At 39.1% G+C, this 22577-nt stretch overlaps 3 protein-coding genes across 3 annotated transcripts; 1 reads left to right on the top strand and 2 right to left on the bottom strand.

The window, feature by feature from the left end:
- Nucleotides 1-1269: 1269 nt before the first annotated feature.
- On the bottom strand, nucleotides 1270-4768 carry zgc:113227 (uncharacterized protein LOC541506 homolog). Its single transcript, XM_062993259.1, has 2 exons — nucleotides 4698-4768; nucleotides 1270-2450 (listed from the first exon to the last, which is right to left on the bottom strand). The coding sequence occupies exons 1-2, from the start codon at nucleotides 4698-4700 to the stop codon at nucleotides 1365-1367; spliced, it is 1089 nt and encodes a 362-aa protein (XP_062849329.1). The 5' UTR covers nucleotides 4701-4768; the 3' UTR covers nucleotides 1270-1364.
- A 2512-nt stretch (nucleotides 4769-7280) lies between these two features.
- Nucleotides 7281-9957, bottom strand: smim20 (small integral membrane protein 20). The gene is made up of 3 exons (XM_062994225.1): nucleotides 9824-9957; nucleotides 9597-9653; nucleotides 7281-7709 (listed from the first exon to the last, which is right to left on the bottom strand). The coding sequence occupies exons 1-3, from the start codon at nucleotides 9930-9932 to the stop codon at nucleotides 7669-7671; spliced, it is 207 nt and encodes a 68-aa protein (XP_062850295.1). The 5' UTR covers nucleotides 9933-9957; the 3' UTR covers nucleotides 7281-7668.
- Nucleotides 9958-12452: 2495 nt separating this feature from the next.
- plaa (phospholipase A2-activating protein) lies at nucleotides 12453-22068 on the top strand. Its single transcript, XM_062994224.1, has 14 exons — nucleotides 12453-12611; nucleotides 14081-14274; nucleotides 14851-14951; nucleotides 15062-15182; nucleotides 15481-15648; nucleotides 16800-16935; nucleotides 17065-17234; nucleotides 17477-17628; nucleotides 18609-18828; nucleotides 19040-19105; nucleotides 19245-19316; nucleotides 19419-19526; nucleotides 19617-19784; nucleotides 21087-22068. Exons 1-14 carry the CDS (start codon nucleotides 12460-12462, stop codon nucleotides 21656-21658), a joined length of 2400 nt encoding a protein of 799 aa, XP_062850294.1. The 5' UTR covers nucleotides 12453-12459; the 3' UTR covers nucleotides 21659-22068.
- The last annotated feature ends 509 nt before the right edge of the window (nucleotides 22069-22577 follow it).

The following is a 22577-nucleotide window of genomic DNA, read 5'->3' as shown; positions in this document are numbered from 1 at the left end:
ATGTTCTATTGGGTTTAGGTCTGGAGACATGCTTGGCCAGTCCATCACCTTTACCCTCAGCCTCTTCAATAAAGCAGTGGTCGTCTTAGAGGTGTGTTTGGGGTCATTATCATGCTGGAACACTGCCCTGCGACCCAGTTTCCGGAGGGAGGGGATCATGCTCTGCTTCAGTATTTCACAGTACATATTGGAGTTCATGTGTCCCTCAATGAAATGTAACTCCCCAACACCTGCTGCACTCATGCAGCCCCAGACCATGGCATTCCCACCACCATGCTTGACTGTAGGCATGACACACTTATCTTTGTACTCCTCACCTGATTGCCGCCACACATGCTTGAGACCATCTGAACCAAACAAATGAATCTTGGTCTCATCAGACCATAGGACATGGTTCCAGTAATCCATGTCCTTTGTTGACATGTCTTCAGCAAACTGTTTGCGGGCTTTCTTGTGTAGAGACTTCAGAAGAGGCTTCCATCTGGGGTGACAGCCATGCAGACCAATTTGATGTAGTGTGCGGCGTATGGTCTGAGCACTGACAGGCTGACCCCCCACCTTTTCAATCTCTGCAGCAATGCTGACAGCACTCCTGCGCCTATCTTTCAAAGACAGCAGTTGGATGTGACGCTGAGCACGTGCACTCAGCTTCTTTGGACGACCGACGCAAGGTCTGTTCTGAGTGGAACCTGCTCTTTTAAAACGCTGGATGATCTTGGCCACTGTGCTGCAGCTCAGTTTCAGGGTGTTGGCAATCTTCTTGTAGCCTTGGCCATCTTCATGTAGCGCAACAATTCGTCTTTTAAGATCCTCAGAGAGTTCTTTGCCATGAGGTGCCATGTTGGAACTTTCAGTGACCAGTATGAGAGAGTGTGAGAGCTGTACTACTAAATTGAACACAACTGCTCCCTATGCACACCTGAGACCTAGTAACACTAACAAATCACATGACATTTTGGAGGAAAAATGACAAGCAGTGCTCAATTTGGACATTTAGGGGTGTAGTCTCTTAGGGGTGTACTCACTTTTGTTGCCGGTGGTTTAGACATTAATGGCTGTATATTGAGTTATTTTGAGGGAAGAATAAATTTACACTGTTATATAAGCTGCACACAGACTACTTTTCATTGTGTCAAAGTGTCATTTTGTCAGTGTTGTCCCATGAAAAGATATACTTAAATATCTGCAGAAATGTGAGGGGTGTACTCACTTTTGTGATACACTGTATGTACAGAACTTACTACAAATATATATATATATATATAAAGTTTACATTTTTTAAATAAACAACAACGACTGTGTACTGTTGAATGCAATGGGTGCATGTGATAGTGTTGTAAAGAGCAGTAGTTTTGGTCAATATATCAGACAGAGTTAAAATACACTAGCAATGCAGCTCGTACATCAGCTCCTTCCGCTTGTTGACATTCTTGTAACATGCGAACATGTGGCTCCATGTTCACATGCACCACTGGAACATCATCAATGCACTGATCCCCATGCTCTTCACAAATATTGTGCAACACACAACAGGCCAGAACCATCTTCTTCATAAGATCCAAATGGCAGTCATTTTTCTTTAATAGGCACCTCCATCTGCCTTTTAGTCTCCCGAAAGTCGTCTCCACGATTGCCCTCACGCTGCTTAATCTGACATTGTACCTCTGTTGCTGTGGGGTAAGTTGACCTGTATCAGAAAATGGCTTCATCAGCCAAGTTTTCAACGGGTATGCAGGGTCTCCAATTAAGTAGTGTCCTACATCATGACCAGAGATACTGACAGTGTGTTGGCTGAAAAACTGTCCATCGCTTGTCATTTCCCATAGGTATGACCGTTTAAGCACTCGTGAATCATGCACACTCCCAGGATGGCCGACACACGCGTCCCAGAACAGACCCCTTCCATCAACAACAGCCTGTATTATGATGGAATGCCACCCTTTCTTGTTGTAGTAGTCTTTTGGGTACAGTTCTGGTGCTGTTATGGGAATGTGGCTACAGTCTATTGCTCCAACACATTGAGGTGCTCCCCATCTGTTGTTAAAAAACGTTGCCATCTCTACCAACTTCCTAGCATCTGGGGTCTTGAGGTGTTCAGGAAGCAGCACTTTTATAACAGCATTGCAGAAGTCCTGAACGCAGTGCCAAACAGTCGCAATACCAACGCCAAAAAGGTGACTCACTCTCTGGCAATCAGTGTTGGTGGCCAGTCTCCACAGTGCCACGCCAATACATTTATTCACAGGTACACACAAACGGTGGTTGGCCTTTTTCTTTTTCAAAGTGGGACCTAGACTACGACAGATGTAGTTAAAGGACTCCCGTGACACCCGAAAGTTCCTCATAAACTGCTCGTTGTTAAAGTCAGGAACGATAACATCCCACCATAGCTGCGCACGTGGATGTATCCACCTCATAGCCCTCCGTCTTCTCAGGGTTTTAATCAGTACCTATAAAAGTTTAAAATATAAGTTATATATATATAAAAATATATATATATATATATTGTGAGTATAACATATACAAGTGTATGTATATATGTATATATATATATATATATATATATATATATATATATATACGTACTAATCAGCCATAACATTAAAACCACCTCCTTGTTTCTACACTCACTGTCCATTTTATCAGCTCCACTTACCATATAGAAGCACTTTGTAGTTCTACAGTTACTGACTGTAGTCCATCTGTTTCTCTGCATGCTTTGTTAGCCCCCTTTCATGCTGTTCTTTTTGGTCAGGACTCCACTCTAGTGGATTCCAGTACCACTACAGAGCAGGGATTATTGGGGTGGTGGATCATTCTCAGCACTGCAGTGACACTAACATGGTGCTGGTGTGTTTTTAAACACCGCACTGTCACTGCTGGACTGAGAATCGTCCACCAATCAAAAATATATCCAGCCAACAGCGCCCCGTGGACATGGAATGTAAAAACTCCAGCAGCGCTGCTGTGTCTGATCCACTCATACCAGCACAACACACACTAACACACCACCACCATGTCAGTGTCACTGCAGTGCTGACAATCATACACCACCTAAATAATACCTGCTCTGTGGTGGTCCTGACCATTGAAGAACAGGGTGAAAGCAGTCTAACAAAGCATGGACTACAGTCAGTAGTTGTAGAACTACAAAGTGCTTCTATATGGTAAGTGGAGCTGATAAAATAGACAGTGAGTGTAGAAACAAGGAGGTGGTTTTAATGTTATGGCTGATCAGTGTGTATATAATACATAATACCTATCAAAGTTTAAAATATAAGGCAATATAAAAAAATTTCGCGAATGATTTTCTAAAGTGAGAAAATGTAGAAAAATAATCTGCTAGAGTTATGAGCAACACTCGCAGTGTACAAGTACTGACAAATTCAACGCTAATTAGCTGGCTGCTCGTACTATAGACCGTTTCAAATGAATATTCATGAGTCCAGGAAGTGACGTAGATGTTCCTAAGACGCTTCCGCTTGGTGGTAAACAGCGCTCAGAACAACAGCGATTGACCACAACTGCTTCAATTCCTTTGCGTTAGTTCAGGTCTGATTTATTGACAGTATGTCTAAATTAAAGTTAGGAACATGTTGTTCGGTTGTCGGATGTTCCCTCAGGCCGGGTACAAAATTGCTTTCAGAAATAAAGGTGAACAGATTTCCAAAAGAACGCACAGCGAAACGCTTGGATTGCTGCTATAAATAGAGACGGCTGGATACCCACCATCAACTCTTATAATTAATGTAATATACTGTATATTATTTCATAATAAATATTGTGAACAAATGTACTCAGTTGAACGCTGTTCTCATGGTGTCTTGTCCCTGACGTTTAGCTTAAGTGTATTAAAATACGCAGGCGCTTAATATTTGTATTAATAGAACAGAATAAACATAAACCTAACATAAGCCTTAAAAAGTTTACATTCCCCTTATAATACTGTGTAAAAGCCATAACTGTATAGGACTATATTTTGGGGAAATGTCACTATATGGAATTATATTAACAGCTTAATTAGCTTAGCTTCATTATTAAATGACATGTAAAGAAACATGGTTCTACTTTTGTAATACAAAAAGTAAATAAACTATTTATGAATACGTTGTGCTTACTGTAATATATTTCATGTATTTCCAGTTAGGCTATAAAAAATAGTTTTAGCATTAGCTAACATGTTCTAATTCAGATGAGAAGTAATTCACTGTGGTTTGTCATATTTTTATCATATTATAATGGCTCTTAGCTCAACAGACACAAAAGGGGAGATGACACAATAATGATTTTAATAATTAATTGTATGCGTCCAAACTGCGGTGTGCTTTCACTGCCTCTCTGGTGTAAACACACTCCGTTTCAACAGGGTAGTGATACACGTCTGGGTATGTTACCTCAGGCAAACGTTTTAGGTCAGAGGAAAAACACTGACTTCTTAAATTCTCCTCAAAAGTGGCTGGTAAAGATACTTGATGATCTATCATTCATTTCTGCTTATATCGCGTTTGTTCCGTGTTCGGGAGACTCGCAAAGTACGAGCTCGTCATGTTGACAGATGGATGGATGTTTAAAAATGGCGCTACCGGAAAGGCAAAAGGAACAGACATGCGCAGTAGCGTTGTTATTGTTTACCCTCATTGAAACGGTCTATATACTAGTAAAAAGTAAACAACTGCCAGTGAAAACATTTTACATACCATTCGTCTCGCACGGATTAGTCTTCTACGTCTCCTTAGCACCAATAATTGATCCAAGCTTGTTTTCTGGATAAAAACAAATATTTGTAACAACAACACAAACGCTCGCATGTAATCTGTGCGCTCCGCCATCTTGCTACTACTGTTTACTTCCGTTGTGCATAGTGCAGCGCCAGAGTTGCCAGATTGAGTCAGTGGTTTCCAGCAAAACGTGATTCAAAATGCGTGAAAAGGCGCCCAAAAAAGTCACATGAAAACAACCCAGGTTTAGCACTTCGACAATATTAAACCAGTAAAAACCAACATGGCTTACTAATAAATCCTATTATCTTAAAATGTTTATTTCAGTAATTATAAAATATGGGACGTTTTTTTGTATTTGCAAAGCAGAAAGTTTGTCACCTTCGAATTCCCGCTCATGTGTTGTAGTCAGTGCTCTCCAACATGCCCCCCACTCCAAACAAAATAATTTTCCTTTTCTAAATGCAGAAATCATTTCTTTTAATTGGATGATTAAAATTCTGATGGTATACACCTGTTATAAATAGTAAAATCCAAAGATCACTGACAGTATAAACTGGACTGGAAGTGCAACACTGAGGCTGTCTACAGAAAGGGTCAGAGCAGACTTTATTTTTTAAGGAGGCTCAGGTCCTTCAATGCAGCAAGATGCTACACATTTTCACCAGTCTGTAATGGAAAGTGCAATTTTCTATGCAGCCATCAGTTGGGGAAGCAGCATTAGAGCCAAAGATTCCAAGAAGCTTAACAAGCTTATCAGGAAGGCTGGTTCTGTGCTGGGTTTTGCTCTGGAGACCCTAGAACTTCTTGTTGAGCAGAGAATCTTGCATAAGCTGCTCAATATAATGGACAACACCACACACCCGTTACACAACATGCTGATTAAACAGCAAAGTACTTTCAGTGGAAGTTTCCGCCAACTTCGCTGCAACAAAGAGCGTTATTGGAAGTCATTTCTGCCTACAGCTTTGGCAACCTGCAATGACTCTCACTGGTGTGAGAGAAGGATGCAGAACCTATAGTAATATAACCCACGTAGACAATAAACCTACTACTTGATCACTTGGTACTACCTGTTCCACAATCTACACATAGTACTGTTTTTATTTGCACAGCTTTAAATTGCACAATGTCTGTAACTACACCACCTTTAGCCCCCCCCCCCCCCCCCTTTTTAGTTAGATGTTTAATATTCTTTTTTTATTATTATTATTATATTATATTTTCTTTTTTATATATGTTTTAGATTTTATATCTTAATTTTTATTCTTTCCTACTTCATTGTAATGTCGTTGTGTAATGTTTGTAATAATTGTAATTGCTGCTGCTACACCGCAATTTCCCTTCGGGGATCAATAAAGTAAATCAATCAATCAATGATACAGAATAGGGAAAGACAAAGTGCCGCAATTAAAAAATGTCTAAAGACTTCCGACTAGGGACAGTTGTGGCCTAGTGGTTAAGGTAATGGACTAGTAATCCAAAGGTTGCTAGTTCAAGCTCCACCACTGCAAGGCTGCCACTGTTGGGCCCTTGAGCAAGGCCCTTAACCCTCAATTGCATTGACAATATACTGTCACTGTACTGTAAGTCGCTTTGGATAAAAGCATCTGCTAAATGCTGAAAATGTAAATGGACTAAAGATTTGCCATGTTTCTTCTCATTTTTATTTAACTTAGAAAACAAATGACTTTAAACTCCATATCTTGAGCATTAGCCCTAATTTTCAAAATTACACTGCAGAATAAAAAATGCCATGATAACCAACTTGATTTGGCTGGCATTACATGCTTATAATAACTTTCATGTCTGATTAAAACTAATTTATGTACAGTATTGTGTGGATAAATTTTGCTTATTAAGAAAAAAAACATGCAGCTCCTTCAATTTCTGTAAGTTATTGGGTGGATCATTCTACACTGCATCCTGGTCCCATCTATTCCATGGATAAATGATGCAAATGCTTGGCCATCCACATCATTTTTTAGAAAATTCCTCAAAGCAGTCGAAATTTGTTCATTGCTTATTTGTTAGAGAGGGTGCTTTTAAATGTGAACAAAAGTAGGAAGAGAATGCACACTTTGTCTGGTCGGCAACTACACAGCTACATACACAGAATGGTTTGATGCACCGTGTTGTAACACAGTCACTTCATTGCCAATATTAAAGTTATGAGCCAAGGTTGAGCCACAGTAACCCTGCTGTTGATGTGTACCTGATGCCAAATCCTTCATGTCCTCTGGTACCAATAGGTCTTGACACACCAACAGCCTATCTTGGGTTTGTGGCGTGTTTCCTCTGAGACCACCGCTACTTAACATGGTTGCCTGCATGGCTTGTAAGTAATTCAGGTATTTATGCCTGATCGTATCTGCTGCATTCAACATGTGTACTATGAGCACAACTACCACAACTAAATAACTACCATTAGCATAACACTGTATATATCCCTGACTGTGACATGCACTACCTCTACAGCCATGCACATACTAGGGGTAGTTCTAAGGCAGTAGAAACACAATGTGAAATATGGATGTCATTTCAGTGTATAATTACATAAAACACATTTTAAAAAGACATTTATTTACCATTTTACACACCTTAACCAAGAGTGCCTATTATACAACTACCATTTAGCAAGTAATTGAGATACATTTTAATTTACACATACTTTACTGGATCAAATATTTAATAAATGGCATTCCATACAACAGCTGGTCACCAATCCAGGCACTGTATTTATTTATTTTTTTCCCCTTTCTCAGATAACAAGCATAAAAGCTGAATCAGACAATAAATGACTAAAATGCAGTAAAGGATTTTCTGTTACAAGCTTAAACTTGACTAGCCATTGACTCCCACAATATGTGTGTAAAGTCACAGTCTGTCAGTCTTGAATCTGTGCCAAACATCTGAATTCTTCGTGCTCTTCTTTCACCCAAGAATCACATCATGACTTCGGTTTAAACGGATCAGACCAAATCTTCACACCTAATTAAAAAGAATACATACAAAAATCAGGAGCTAGACCAGAATATGAGCACGCTATTCAAAATTTCAACAAGCAAAAGACAGCCCACTCTTATATTATTAATGGAATTGGGAATGCTAAAGAAATCTTGAGAGAAAAGGAATGCAAAAACTAAAACATTTATGTGGGTTGTTTTGTGACTTGCTGGATGCAATTTTGAAGGAACTGGCCACCTCTGGGAGGATTAAGCACTGTTTCAATTTTTCTAATTGTAGATAATAATGGAGTTCGCTGGAGTCCAAGAGCCATTTATAAATTTATACAAATATATTTTAATAACTTTCCTTGGTTATTTGGTTAATTGAGTAACTAAAAAAACAGATTTTTCACATGGACCCAACTAGATAAAATTTTTTACTTCATCAAATGAAATTGAAGTATTTTTATTTACTTTTTGTCCTACACTAAAATAAGTTTAAAGACCTGCAACACGCACGACCAATATGCAAAAGAAATCGGATATACTACAAATACTTTTGTCTCTGTGGACAAGGACTATTACTGTCAAGACATGAGCAGTTTAAAAATGGTATCCAATCTTGCAACAGCTGCTTACACTACAACGACTAGGCATAACATTATGACCTCTAACAGGTGAAGTGATTAACACTGATTATCTCTTCATCATGGCACCTGTTAGTGAGTGGGATATATTAGGCAGCAAGTGAACATTTTATCCTCAAAGTTGATGTGTTAGAAGCAGGAAAAATGGGCCAAATTGTGATGACTAGATGACTGGGACAGAAAATCTCCAAAACTGCAGCTCTTGTGGGGTGTTCCCAGTCTGCAGTGGTCAGTATCTATCAAAAGTGGTCCAAGGAACGAACAGTGGTAAACCGGCGGCCAAGACTCATTGATGCACGTGGGGAGCGAAGGCTGGCCCGTGTGGTCCGATCCAACAGACGAGCTACTGTAGCTCAAATTGCTGAAGAAGTTAATGCTGGTTCTGATAGAAAGGTTTCAGAATACACAGTGTATCACAGTTGCAGGGCTGTTTTGGCAACAAAAGGGGGACCAACACAATATTAGGAAGGTGGTCATAATGTTATGCCTCATCAGTGTATAATGTACTTCTTCAACCAACATGTCTGTGAAAAGTTTAATGCTACAGTTGGTTGGTTAGTTGGTTGGTTGGGTTTTATCGCCATTATAAGCTCTGTATTTAGAGCCATCTCTATGGCGTGCCATTTGTATGTTTTAAAACGTGTTAAAACCATGAAAGGAGTTTTAGGATACAGAGATATATAGTTGTTTACATGTGCATCAAAACTGCAGAGGTTAAATTTACAATAAATGTTTCAATTTTATGCTTTTCAGAAATTTTAATATCTTAAAATGAGTTTTCTAAGTTTTTCTAAAAATGTCATTTATGTCCGATCCCATCAGGTACAGATTTCTGTCCTGGGTAAAAACTTCGCATTCACATAGAATATGTTTCATTGATGGGGTAGTTGAGCAATGAAGGCACTTTGGGGCCTGTTCCCCTTTTAATAGATGACCGTGTGTAAGTCTTGAATGTCCTATCTTGCATCGTTCTTGCTACAGTTGGAGTCAAGCCTAAACATCTAAGGACATTTAAGCTATGGTGGTATAACTGCAACTGTTTTATACACTGTATGGTTGGAATCTGTACTTCTTTTAGTGCTTTAAGTTTATTCTTGCTTAGCCATTGAAAAGTCCTTTGTTCCATAAAAATAATTATATGTTGTAAAGTAGTTGTTTTGATGCTGCACACTGTGATTACTGAACTGATAACATCATTAACCTTATTTTTAGGTGACTGTAGTGTTCAGATCTTTGAATGTTTTTGTACAGGTAATGATAAACAGTAATAAGTAAATACTCACCAACAGGCTGGACATCTGCTTGATTGATTTCTGATCTATTCGCGCTTTGGATTCGTTCTGTAAAAGTTTATAATAGATTTAACACTTCAATTACAGAACTGCATATGAATGGTAATCAGTGGTAGTCAACATTGTGCCAAGGACAGATGTGTAAATGCTATGAAACATTATCTACTCCACAACGTCCACTATATATCATTATATCATTGTGTATTCTCCGCACTTACTGTATTCATCTGCGTGAGTGAGAGGATGGAAGAATATGGGATAAAAAGCTGCTACTACTGCTGTTACAAATCCACCGAAGATTACAAACGTTGTTTTACTGTTAGCCATGTTCGCTTGTTTGTAGTCAGAGGACCTGTGAACCGAAACTGCGATTTGTTTCCGGGCTGAAGTTTAAACACTAAAAATAAAAGACACTGAATAACTTTTTAAATAATCTTAAAACAAAAATAAACAATAATAATTTGTGCATTTATCTTAAATAGGGTACAGTTTGTATTTTCTTATTATTGCTATGTTTTATTATGCAAGATAAACACCCCAGGCTTTTGCTGTGTGCATACTGCGTACTTGCGTACTGAAAGAGCGTACTGCTTTACCGGCCGAGCAGTGCGCACTGCCTCCAATGTAGTACGTCCTGTTTAAGTATGCGATTTCAGACGCTGCCATAGGTACGCTATATGGCTAAAGTGTTAAATATTTAATATTTTAAATATTTTAAATATGAAATATATCAATATTGCACATTATTATCTACAATTGGGGGGAAAAAACCTGGAACAGTGCTAAATCCTCCCACAGGTGGCGAGTTCCTTCAACGTGTTTTTAGAAGTATTAAATTTGTAATACTTCAGCCATATAGCGTAAATATGTTTTGTAGGTGAGTATGTGAAAGAAAGCTTGGGGTTTTTATAAATACAGGCCGCAGGTAAAAATACACGCTGTTCACCAGAGCTGAGATCTCGAATACATCATATAGAATCTCAGCTCTGCCTGCCGGCTAAGGCTGAGCAGCCACATGAACAACGATTGGCCTGTTGTTCAGATAGGGGCGGGATGAAGCCGGATGGGGACTCTCTCTCAGACTAGTTACGACCTCTGTGGGCTGGTTGGTGGCGCCTGCACGGAGATGGGAAAGGAGTGCGGTAGAGGGTGTGGCTCTCCGTACACAGCGCTGTACTGCACTGCACTCGTCAAGTGTAGGTGATAAGATGTTCAATTGCTGTGCACGTGTCGGAGGGGGCGTGGAGCAGCCTCGTCCTCCCCAGTCAGGAGCAGGGACCAGCATTAGTGAGAGGATGATTGACGGGCAGAAATCGGATGGCGTATTAGGGCCACTTTAACGAAAATTTTTTTTTTAAGTTTTGATTTTGAGAATAAAGTCATAAGTTTTGATTTCGAGATTAATGGCAAAATATTATGAGAATAAAGTCGAAATATTAAGAGATTAAAGTGGAAATAATTACTAGATTAAAGTCGAAATAATTACAACATTTAAAGTCGAAATAATTACAACATTTAAAGTCAAAATAATTACGAAAAAAAGTCTAAATAATTACAAGCTTAAAGTCGAAATAATTACGACATTTAAAGTCTAAATAATTACAAGCTTAAAGTCGAAATAATTACAAGATTAAAGTCAAAATAATTATGAGATTAAAGTAAAAGTAATTATAAGATTAAAGTCCAAATACTGTATTATGGCCATAGCAACCTCCTTGTGTTAAAATGAGGGATGTTCATGATTTGTTATACTTTCATATAACAAATTATTTGTTTCACAAATAAAGAAATCCCGGATCTCTTGCACATCAGCACCAGTTTGTTATTAGTATAAGGACAATAAAATGGCTTTGCAATAAACTGGGTTTATTTAGAAGAATGTGCATCTGCTTCGTCAGCAGTACTTCAGCCGAGCCTTATGGACTCGTACGGTAGACTAAAGCCGTATGGCATCGCTATAAATAATTGCATTGACATGTTTAGTCATCATGTCATGTGGATGTGTACAATGTGTGTACAATACAAACAGCCATCCAAAATTAATCACGGTTATTGGATAACCACAATAACACTCATTATAGGCTGTCCTCAGTGCTTGCATGCCGATGCAGGTACTGAGACCCGTGCTTCTCTGAACTGACAAGCCTACAATGGCTGCACACTCCGCGATAATATTTCCACTTTATTCTCATAATCATTTCGATTTTAATCTCGAAATAATTTAGACTTTGTTCTCATAATATTTTGACTTTATTCTCATAATATTTTGACTTTAATCTCGAAATAATTTTGACTTTATTCTCATAATATTTCGACTTTATTCTCATAATATTTCGACTTTATTCTCATAATATTTCGACTTTATTCTCATAATATTTTGACATTAATCTCACAATATTTTGACTTTATTCTCGAAATCAAAACTTAAAAATATTTTTTACAGTGGCCGTCGTACAAAAGTGTTGTACAGTTTTAAATTAGCTTTAAAAGTACAGAGCCTGAGTGGCTTGTTCATAATAATAATACGTTAACACTGAACTGAACTCTTATTATACAACCAAAGGTTGGCGATATCAAATGAGGTGGTTTGGGAAGCATCCAGCGTCATTTTCCCCACCTGTATTCCAAAAAGTGATTCTGATTGGTGAACCTCAGCAGAGTAGAAAAACTTAGCCAATTGCAGCGCAGCTTCAGACACTACTAGCCAATCATATAGCAGAATGCAGGTTTATCCGAATAGCGGTAGGGAAAAAAGAACACGCTTGGTACTCTGTTGCTGTGTCACTTCCCGGTGTGTTTACTGTTAGCACATTCATTAGCTCACCTGTCACTGTATCTGAGGTGTAGCTGCATCATGGCTTCTTCTTCTAGCACTTACCGACTGAGCTGTTCGATTCCAGGCCATGAAATGGATGTTAGAGGCCTCGCAGCGGCGATGTTTCCAGAAGGATCTTTTGTTTCAGTGTCCAGAGACAGAACTGCCCGAGTTTGGGTTCCAAATACAAGGTAACCGGCTAACTAGCCGAATGCTAAATGTAGCCTTTAGAATGGCAAGAATCAATAATTATAAGTAACATTATGTCAATATTTAACTTTTAACTTGTCAACGTGTCTGTTTCTTGTCCCCTTAAATAGAAGGTTTAGTTTTTTTAATAACCTGATCAAGTGACACATTTTTTCTTTTGTGATAAGTGGAGTGGTTTCTTCCAGGACGACAGTGTCTCCCATAGCAAAGCAAAGAAGGTCACTGGTTGGTGGTTTAATAACTGTAACAATTCATGTATTTTAACGGACTACATCATCCTGACCAGGGACGCAGCCCACACGCTGGACAGGGCCTCATTCCATCCTCTGTGATCACACACTTACACATTCACTCACTTATTCACACTTAGGGACAAGTATGAGGGAGCCAGTGATGATGATGAAGGATTCGTTTGTTGAGGGAAGGGGTTGACGTGCCTCTCTGTCAACCTAATTTACCCTAACCAAACACCTACTGGAGGATTTGGAAAGATGTGGTCCAACCACGTCACCATCATCAAAACAACTGGGAAACAATAGCTGAAATGGCAGAGGATAACCGAGGGTATATCATGTTCCTCCATGATTCGAATGTAGGGGAGCAGCTTCACATGTGTTAGGGAGGCAGGTGCCAGCCTGTGTTCAGTGGGGTTGTTGCTAATACTGGGCTAGTTTATTAGACTGTATCACCATCAAAAATGTTGCAATCTGGATTTTTCTTATTTGGCTGACTTTTTAAAATCCAGCTGTGCGTCATAAAATACCATAAACTGTGTCATTCCAAATAAAAAATAAGTTTGATTTTCAATAAGTTAAACACTGACTTAAATGTCCAAAAGATCAGTTTGTCTAGACTCAGTAATTACAGTTAAGGTCAAAAGTACTGTATGTGTACAAACATAGTGCATTTGTATAACAATGTACCTGATAATATCATTCAAGTGTATTTTAGTTTCAGTTTTGTTTTTGGCAGTTCGATCTTTTGAAAGAAATGCAGGAATGAATGTTACTCAGTACCCTGTAACAACACAAAACCTAATAACGCCTTATGTGTAACGATCTATAGCTATACAGCACATTGCTCATTCATGGTATATTCAATATACCCATTATAGCACTGTCGCCTCACAGCAAGAAGGTCCTGGGTTTGATCCCCAGGTGGGGCGGTCCGGGTCCTTTCTATGTGAAGTTTGCATGTTCTCCCTGTGTCTGTGTGGGTTTCCTCCGGGAGCTCCGGTTTCCTCCCACAAGACATTCAAGTGAGGTGAATTGGAAATACAAAATTGTCCATGACTGTGTTTGACATTAAACTTGTGAACTGATTAATCTTGTGTAATGAATGACTACAGTTTCATGAATGTAACCGAAGTGTGTAAAACATGAAGTCCTAATCCTAATTAATAAATAATAAATAAATAAATCTGCCTTTTTTGTGATTTGTCATTCTGTAGTGAAAACCAGAGCTTCACGGAGATGCACTGCATGAATGGACACACAAATTTTGTGTCATGTGTGTGTATCATCGCCCCCAATGAAACATACCCTCGAGGCCTAATAGCGACCGGTGGCAACGACAACATCATCTGTATTTTCTCCTTGGATCGCCCGGACCCCATCTTCCTTCTGAAGGGACACAAAAACACAGGTGCGTTTACTTCAGTCTAGCAGTGTTTTAAAGTCCAGAACAGTACTGGTTTTAAGGATTAGTACACTGTGTGGCCAGAAGTGAGTTGTTGAACATCCCATTTCATAAACAAATGATATTCAAATAGAGTGACCACTGTGATCTGCCCATTCGGATAAAATAACATTTATATGGTTGGGCACAATGTTGGTCAAGAAAACCACAATTGATGTTCTAGTTCATTCCAAAACTGTTCTTTGGGGCTAAGGTCAGGGCTATTTGCTGGCCACTGGAGTTTTTTTTAAAACAAGCATCATGTCTTTAAAGATCTTACATTGTGCAGAGTCATGTTGGAACAGTTTAGGTTCCACCCACAACTGTACTTTAAAGAATTCAGCTGAATGACTGTCCCTTGTATAAAGCTAGGAAGTTTAGGTTAAAAAGGCAACTAAAACATTTTTGCCACTTTGAAATGTCCATGAAGCATTGCTTCTCAGCTACATTTAATACTTAATAAACGTATCATTGAATAATTAGTTATGTTAGCAATAAAAGCAACACAACAACTACTGTAACTTTATATTTTGTTGTCCACAGTGTGTTCACTCTCATCTGGGAAGTTTGGGACTTTATTAAGCGGATCGTGGGACACAACAGCCAAAGTGTGGCTCGGTGACAAGTGTATGATGACCTTACAGGTAAGCTTGTTTTGTAATCGCAGTTGTGCATTATACTATAAATATAATGAGTAAAATTACATCAAACTATTACATTCAGTTTGGGCTATTTATGTACATGTGTATGTCAGGGGCACACTGCTGCAGTATGGGCTGTGGTCATTTTGCCAGAGCAGGGTCTCATGCTGACTGGATCAGCTGACAAAACCATTAGGCTCTGGAAAGCTGGATGCTGTGAGAAAACATATACAGGTTAGTTCTGTCTCTTTTTTATTTTGAGTTATTGGGATGGCACACTGGCACAAGAGCTGGTGTGTAGATACATTAGTGTAATGCTCTGCTATAGATTGGTGCTCAGTCCTTGTGTCAAATGTTCACTGGTGGCTCCAAATCAATCGTAACTATAATCAGGATGAAGCAGTTACTCAAGATTAATAAATTAATATTAAATAATTTACTATAAAGCCTTTTGTGTGATATGTTTCCTGATGATGAACTACTGTTAATATGAAATGTATAAGTGATGCTAGACCTGGGGTTTGTGTTGCAGGTCATGAGGACTGTGTCAGAGGATTAGCTGTGATAAATGATGAGGAGTTTTTCTCCTGTAGCAACGATGCCAGTATAAGACGATGGAAGGTGACAGGAGAGTGCGTTCAAGTGTATTACAGTCACACTAACTACGTCTATAGTCTGACTGTACTCCCAAATGGACAAGGTACAGATAGCGTTTTTTGTAGCAATATTATTTACTTTGCAGGTGATGTGTATAATGAAATGAATTTCTGGGTGACTAAACTGCTGCATCCAGGTCTTGCTAACCATGTAGCTCTTCAAGAGGTCTTGGCAGCTGGATCACATTATTGGGTGACCAGTCAGTGATTTCATTATAGACAGTATTGACATTAAGTGATGCAAAATTTTGGCAACTGCACAGTGGGTAATGGGAGGCCTGTTTGTGTGGCGTTAGTTCTTCTGTGATGACATGTGTCCTCTTAACACCTTCTGCTTGGGATTACTTTATATTGCTATGTATAGATAACTTATATACTATATATATTCAAACTGAAGTTAAAGTGCTTTTATTAAAGATGTAGAAGGGGCAGCACAGTGTCTCGGTGGGTAGCACTGTGCCTCACAGCAAGGAGGTCCTGGGTTCGATTCCCAGGTGGAGCGGTCCAGGTCCTGTAGAGTTTGCATGCTCTCCCCGTGTCCATGTGGGATTCCTCCGGGAGCTCCGGTTTCCTCCAACAGTCCAATGACACACAAGTGAGGTGAATTGGAGATACAAAATTGTCTGTGACTGTGTTTGACATAAAACTTTTGTAACCAGTAATTACCGTTCCTGTCATAAATGTAACCAAAGTGTAAAACATGACGTTAAAATCCTAATAAATAATATTAGAGATTTAGGCAAAAATAAAATGTAAAAAAAAGGTAGCATCGCTAAATGATTTAATTACTCTCATTGTATCTTGTTAAACTATGAGTATTAATCACAAAGTCACTGGTTCAGGTTCCACCACCAGCAAGCTGCTATTGCTCTAAGCAAGTCCCTTAACCCCCATTGTCTTTAAATTTAGTCATATTAATACAAGTCACTTAGGCTAAAAGCGTATGCTAAATGTGAAACTAATACAATCCAAATATAACCAAGGTGTGATTTATAAAATGTATTACTGAATAAGGAGGGAAAATGCCTCTTATGGTGTCATGGTGTCTAGCTGCATTACCCCCTATGATGATCAGACTTCATTTCATCTCATTAAATGAACAATTATAAAAAAAATTATCTGTATGGAGATGGGACAAATGTGCTTATTGCATATTACATTAAATTCATGACAAACTGTTTGTACTTTCTGTTAGACTTTGTAAGCACAGGAGAGGACAGGACTGTCCGTATCTGGAAAAAGGGTGAATGTGCTCAGACTATCCGTCTTCCTACCCAGTCAGTCTGGTGCTGTTGTGTCCTGCCTAATGGAGACATTGTTGTTGGAGCAAGGTACACTACCATTAAATTAGCTTTTTTTCATTTTATAGACAAGAGTGTGCTCATCTATGTTAAAAAAGACAGTTGTGTTTTACTCTTGCATACCGGTGGTGACATTGGCATCCATGTTTGTGCCCACAGTGACGGCATGATCCGTGTGTTCACTGAGAGCGAGGAGCGTGTAGCAAGTTCTCAGGACCAGCAAGCCTTTGAAGATGAGCTTTCCAAAGCCACCATTGATCCCAAGACTGGAGACCTGGGAGACATTAAGATGGAAGATTTACCAGGCAAAGAACATTTGAATGAGCCAGGTGAGCAGAGCGTGCAAAAAATAACAAGTAGCTGTAGCATAGTGGTTAAGGTACTGGACTAGTAATCAAAAGGTTGCTGGTTTAAGCCCCACCACTGCCACGATGCCACTGTCGGGCCCTTGAGCAAGGCCTTTAACCCTTGATTACTTAAACAATATAGTGTCACAATACTGTAAGATGCTTTAGATAAAACCAAAAACACATAGTAACAAACTGATATTAGAGATGTATTTTGTGTGTAGGGACTCGGGATGGGCAGACTCGACTCATAAAGAAAGGCGCTAATGTGGAGGCATACCAGTGGAGTACGAGTGACGCCCGCTGGGTTAAAATTGGAGATGTGGTAGGAGGCTCCTCTAAGCAAAACTCCCAGAGAGTAATGTATGAGGGCAAGGTAAGAAAAAAACTGCACTAAAGTTCAGAATTACAAACCTAATTTCAAAGAAGTGTGAATAAAAACAGGACAGTTATTTGAATATCCCCTCCAACCTGTATTGAAAAGAGTGAAAATAATGAAATATTTCCAGTTCCACCTAATCATCGTTTTTTTTTGTAGATGTTCTGTAATTGTTTGCGGACACCAAAGGTTTTAGTTGTGAAAGTGGATTTTTTTTACCTCATTCTTGCTTGATATGACACTTCAGCTGCTTAACAGCCCAGAGAATTCATTCTTTTATATTGTGCTTTATAATGCACAACAGATATTTAATGAGAGACACGTTTGGACTACAGGCAGGCCAACCTAGCACCTTCACTCTCTTGCTTCAATGCAACAGACTTTTCAGTGCTATGTTGCCCCTGCCCGTTGTGTTGCTGGCATCAAAGTAGAAATTTGAATAGATTTATAAAAAATTAATGTATAGAAAAATCGATTTCTACTTTGTGCTGCTTTTATACATCTGTGAAAATGATTAAAAAATATATACATTTTAGGATTTCCTTTTTGGAATTGCTTTGTGAAAAGAAAGGTTCTTATAGGGTTTTAAAGTTTGTATTTTCTTTTCACCATTATATAACTGTAACTTTAAAGTCAGAGCTAAGTGGACTCAATTGGTGTATCTTGGTGACATAACTAAAATGTGGTGTTTGTAAGATTTTCTTAAAAATAATTGTAGTATTAATAATTTCCAGCTGTCATTAGATGGGGAGACACCATGTGTTGGTGGAACTAATTAAAACTTCTTTTATAATTTTTAGTTTGTCCAAAAACTACATTTCCTCTTTAATGTAAATATTTAATTAGTTCTGTCCAACATGAGAAACATATTTTATATTCATTCCTTATCACTTATGAATTTAGATTTTCACATTACTGTTAGTTCCTGATACATAGTAAATAACAATGTTTTTACTGTTAATCTCACCTTTCTTCAGGAGTATGATTTTGTATTTACGATTGATGTGAATGAGGGCGGGCCCTCTATGAAGCTGCCCTTTAACATGACTGACGACCCCTGGTTGGTGGCCCACAACTTCCTGCAGAAGAATGACCTGAACCCCATGTTCTTGGACCAAGTGGCTAACTTCATCATCGAAAACACAAAGGGACACACACTCGGCCCATCGCCAGCTTCCGCTACGGATCCCTTTACAGGTAATCGGACCACTGGCACTGTTAATGCCTACACTGGTCTGTTTATATAGTGCACACAGGTTAATGCACATTAACACGTACATGTGTAAAACAATTCAGTTCTTTGGATAAAAATAAAAACAGTGCTAGCTTTTACATTAACATGTACAGTTTGTATTTAGCTCTATATGCTTAACAGATCGTTCATTTATCTCATCTATGGCTCTTCTAGGTGCTGGTCGGTATATTCCTGGGGGAGCAGATTCACAACAACCTTTTGGAGCAGATCCCTTCACAGGTAGCTCTTTGCAGCAGTTTTAAATGCATCCACCTGGACATAGTCTAAAAAATACACAGATATTTTCCCCACCTTATCAGCCAACCTGCATCTTAAACATTGCATCTTAAAACTTGTATCCTAATGTGTTTGTGAACAGGTGCTGGAAGATACATACCTGAATCAGGACCCACAGTTTCAGGCTCTACAGGTATAGCTGATCCCTTCACAGGTAGGACAATACATCACACACTGTGCACACTATGATAGACTTTTTCACACACATACACACACAGACGATAATCTTGATTCCTTTTGTGTTGTTTTTTTTCAGGTGGTAGCGCCTATGCTTCTGCAGCTGTCCAGAATTCAGTCACGAACATTTACTTTCCAAAAACAGATGGGGTTATGTTCGAGCAGGCCAATACTACACAGATCATTGGTGAGGGAACATTAAATTAAAGCTTTAAAACTTTTTAAAGCATACATTACCAAAAATAATTTCCAAATATCTTTTGTGTGTGTGTGTTAGGTAAGCTGCGAGAGCTGAATGTTAACGCACCTGAAGACCACAGGCTGAGTGATGAGATGTTAGGGAACATGGAGAAACTGCTGCTCACTGTTTCAGCCACAAAGAGCCAGGATCAGCCTACAGCAGAGCAAATCAGCATCCTCTGGAGGACGTGCCACTGGCCTGAAGGTACGACTCAATTGAAGTGGCCAGTGATAGCTCAGTGGTTAAGGTACTGGACTAGTAAACAAAAGGTTGCCGGTTCAAGCCCCGCCACCACCAAGTTGCCACTGTTGGGTCCCTGAGCAAGGCCCTTAACCCTCAATTGCTCATCGTGTTCAGCTCATTGTGTAAGTCGCTTTGGATAAAAGCGTCTGCTAAATGCTGAAAATGTAAATGTAAATTGCTCAATTACAGAAACAGTTCTAGGCACTAGTGGCAATTAAATATGATGTGAAGGCACAGTAGGCACAGAATGAATATATTTCTGGCAGCTGCACATGATATAAATGGTTTGTTTTTGGTAATTGCTCTTTTTTTTTTAGCTTTGCACTTTTTTTTATTTCACAATTAGAAATGTACATACTGTACATATGCTGATGGAAATGAACTATAGTAGGTGTGAATGAAAACATTAGCTGATGCTATGGTACAGTGGTACCTTGAAACTCAAGGTCAGTTGGTTCTGAGAGTGGCGTTGAGTTTTAAGGTATTTTTTCCCATAAGGATGTATGGGAAACCTGTTAATGTGTTCCATGGTCCTGTGGAACTGCATATATTTTAGGCTAATGTGAAATAATGGGGTTGTTTTTGACACTTATACACTGCAAATAACACAAATGTAATATAAAAAACACTTACAATCAACAGTTACAATCAATCAAAAATACAATAAAACCTGCACTTTACCTTTACTTCATATAATTTTTTAATATTTATATTTAAAAGTGAAACAGGAGGAACACAGATACATGTGTAGCTTTCAGAATGAATTTGATGGTTATTCCGCACAAATGCAGATTTGTCCCATGTTCGCATGACGTTTTACAGACTGCTCAAGCCGAGCGCTGAGCAAAGCAGCAGTCGCACACACGTTGAGTTTAAGGGTACAAATTTCTCAACGAATGGTGTCGAATTTCAAAGATTTTGAGTTTAGGGGACGTTGAGTTACAAGGTACCACTGTATTTTCAAACCCACAGGCAAAAATTATGTTGACATTAACATAAACCAAGGCTTACTCAAAGCACACTACAATGGTTTAAAAATAATAATTAAAAAAGAAAACCTTCTTTTATGGATGTGCATTGTTTTTAAAGTTAGCCTTACTTCTATATCAAGAGGTTGTTTTACCTGTAACCTGCAGTTTCCCTGGGGAAAAAAACTCCTAAACAGTGGTTTATTTAGCATTGTATAAAGTGGAATATTGATTAACTTAGTTTTTTACTTGTACTATTTGTAAACATAATATTAAATGTTATATCTCTGCACAGACATCGTCTTCCCTGTACTGGACATTCTACGCCTGGCTGTGCGCCATCCTGAAATCAACGCCCAGCTGTGTGGCGGGACGGAAGGTGCCAGCCTTTGTAACCACCTCCTGGGCCTTATGTCTCCACAGGGCCGAGCGGCCAATCAGATGCTGGCTTTGCGCACTTTTTGTAACTGTTTCTCTGGATCTCACGGGCGCGCTCTGTTACTGGGACAGTGGGAAGCGGTGCTTTCTCAGGCCGTCGAGCTGCGCACCTTGTGTAATAAAAACATCCACGTGGCTCTGGCCACTCTGGTGCTGAACTATGCTGCTGTGCTGCACGGTCAAAAAGGAGAGATCGAAGCCAAAGCTCATTGCTTATCAGTGGCTAGCAGTACAATAGAAGTAGTGCAGGACAAGGAGGCAGTGTTCAGGCTGCTGGTGGCGCTGGGAACTACAGTAGCCGGGGACGGAACAGCCAAAGATTTGGCACGATCGCTGGGTGTGGCCTCACAGATTACAAAGTACGCCAGCGTTTCCGATCCAGCTAAAGTGGGCGAGTGCTGTCGGCTGCTGCTGGATGAACTGAAGTGACGTCACACATAAACCGGACTGCTACTCTTATGTGATTCGCTTACACTGCGGATACACAGCACTTAATTATTTCTGTTTAACTGAGTCTGCTTTCTGATGATGACTTGATGAGAAAGGAATGGATGCATGATATGAATAAACACTGATGTATAGTAATGTTTCCTAATGCGGTGTCATGTGATCGTTATCAAATCTGAACCAGTATGAACAATCGATGAATATTTTTTCTAATCAGCTTCTTTTAGAGAAAATAATATGGCACATGTATGTCATGCAAAAAGCTTTTGTTATGTTTTATCAGTGTGATTAGCAACAAACTCAGGCACGGTTTAAGCCGCTTATACTGGAGCAGGGTCATTCTTACATGTCAGCCTTTCGACCTAAGGTGACATAAAGCTCACTTGACTGTTGACAGTGACCCCTGTGTGTCTTTTTAGTGGTTTTTGTGTTATACCTGACCTTACAAATATATATTTCCCTGTATAAGTGATAGCTTGGGTTTTCTATTTGGCGTTGGCAGAGGGACTCTGCTACACTGCTTTATAATAAGGGCCCTACTAAATTCACAGAGCTTGTTTTTCAAAAATCACAGATTTTTTAAGTAAAGTGCTACATTTCATGGCAGTTATTATGTTGCACTTATAAATTAAATGATAAAATAATTGGAAGCTACAATACACAGCACAGCCAACTTAACGGTTAAATGTAAACTTAAAACATCCAGTGATGATGCGAGGCTTTGTCTCAATACGAAAATACTTGTCCATGTTTTGTCACATCCCCTTCTGTGTCCACAGAATTGGTTGGGAGTTTTCCCAAACTCACTTACAGACTTCGAAGTCTTGGACATTTTGACTAACCGATTGCTAACTGAATTGCCGTAGGATTGCTAGGACCGCCTCGTAGTGCAAATTAAGCA

This window comes from Trichomycterus rosablanca, chromosome 4, assembly GCF_030014385.1.
Source record: "Trichomycterus rosablanca isolate fTriRos1 chromosome 4, fTriRos1.hap1, whole genome shotgun sequence".
NCBI classification, from domain to species: domain Eukaryota; kingdom Metazoa; phylum Chordata; class Actinopteri; order Siluriformes; family Trichomycteridae; genus Trichomycterus; species Trichomycterus rosablanca.
The sequence above is the reverse complement of the archived record's forward strand: the minus strand, read 5'-3'. Positions and strand labels throughout refer to the sequence as shown.

Excerpts from the sequence above, each read along its gene's own strand:
- plaa (XM_062994224.1), top strand. The coding sequence starts at position 12,460 with ATGGCTTCTTCTTCTAGCACTTACCGACTGAGCTGTTCGATTCCAGGC. Across the intron at positions 12,612-14,080 it reads GTTTGGGTTCCAAATACAAG|TGAAAACCAGAGCTTCACGG; the intron begins GTAACCGGCTAA and ends GTCATTCTGTAG. Across the intron at positions 19,785-21,086 it reads GACGTGCCACTGGCCTGAAG|ACATCGTCTTCCCTGTACTG; the intron begins GTACGACTCAAT and ends ATCTCTGCACAG.
- smim20 (XM_062994225.1), bottom strand. The coding sequence starts at position 9,932 with ATGGCTAACAGTAAAACAACGTTTGTAATCTTCGGTGGATTTGTAACA. Across the intron at positions 9,654-9,823 it reads CACTCACGCAGATGAATACA|AACGAATCCAAAGCGCGAAT; the intron begins GTAAGTGCGGAG and ends AAACTTTTACAG. Across the intron at positions 7,710-9,596 it reads AGCAGATGTCCAGCCTGTTG|GTGTGAAGATTTGGTCTGAT; the intron begins GTGAGTATTTAC and ends CTTTTTAATTAG.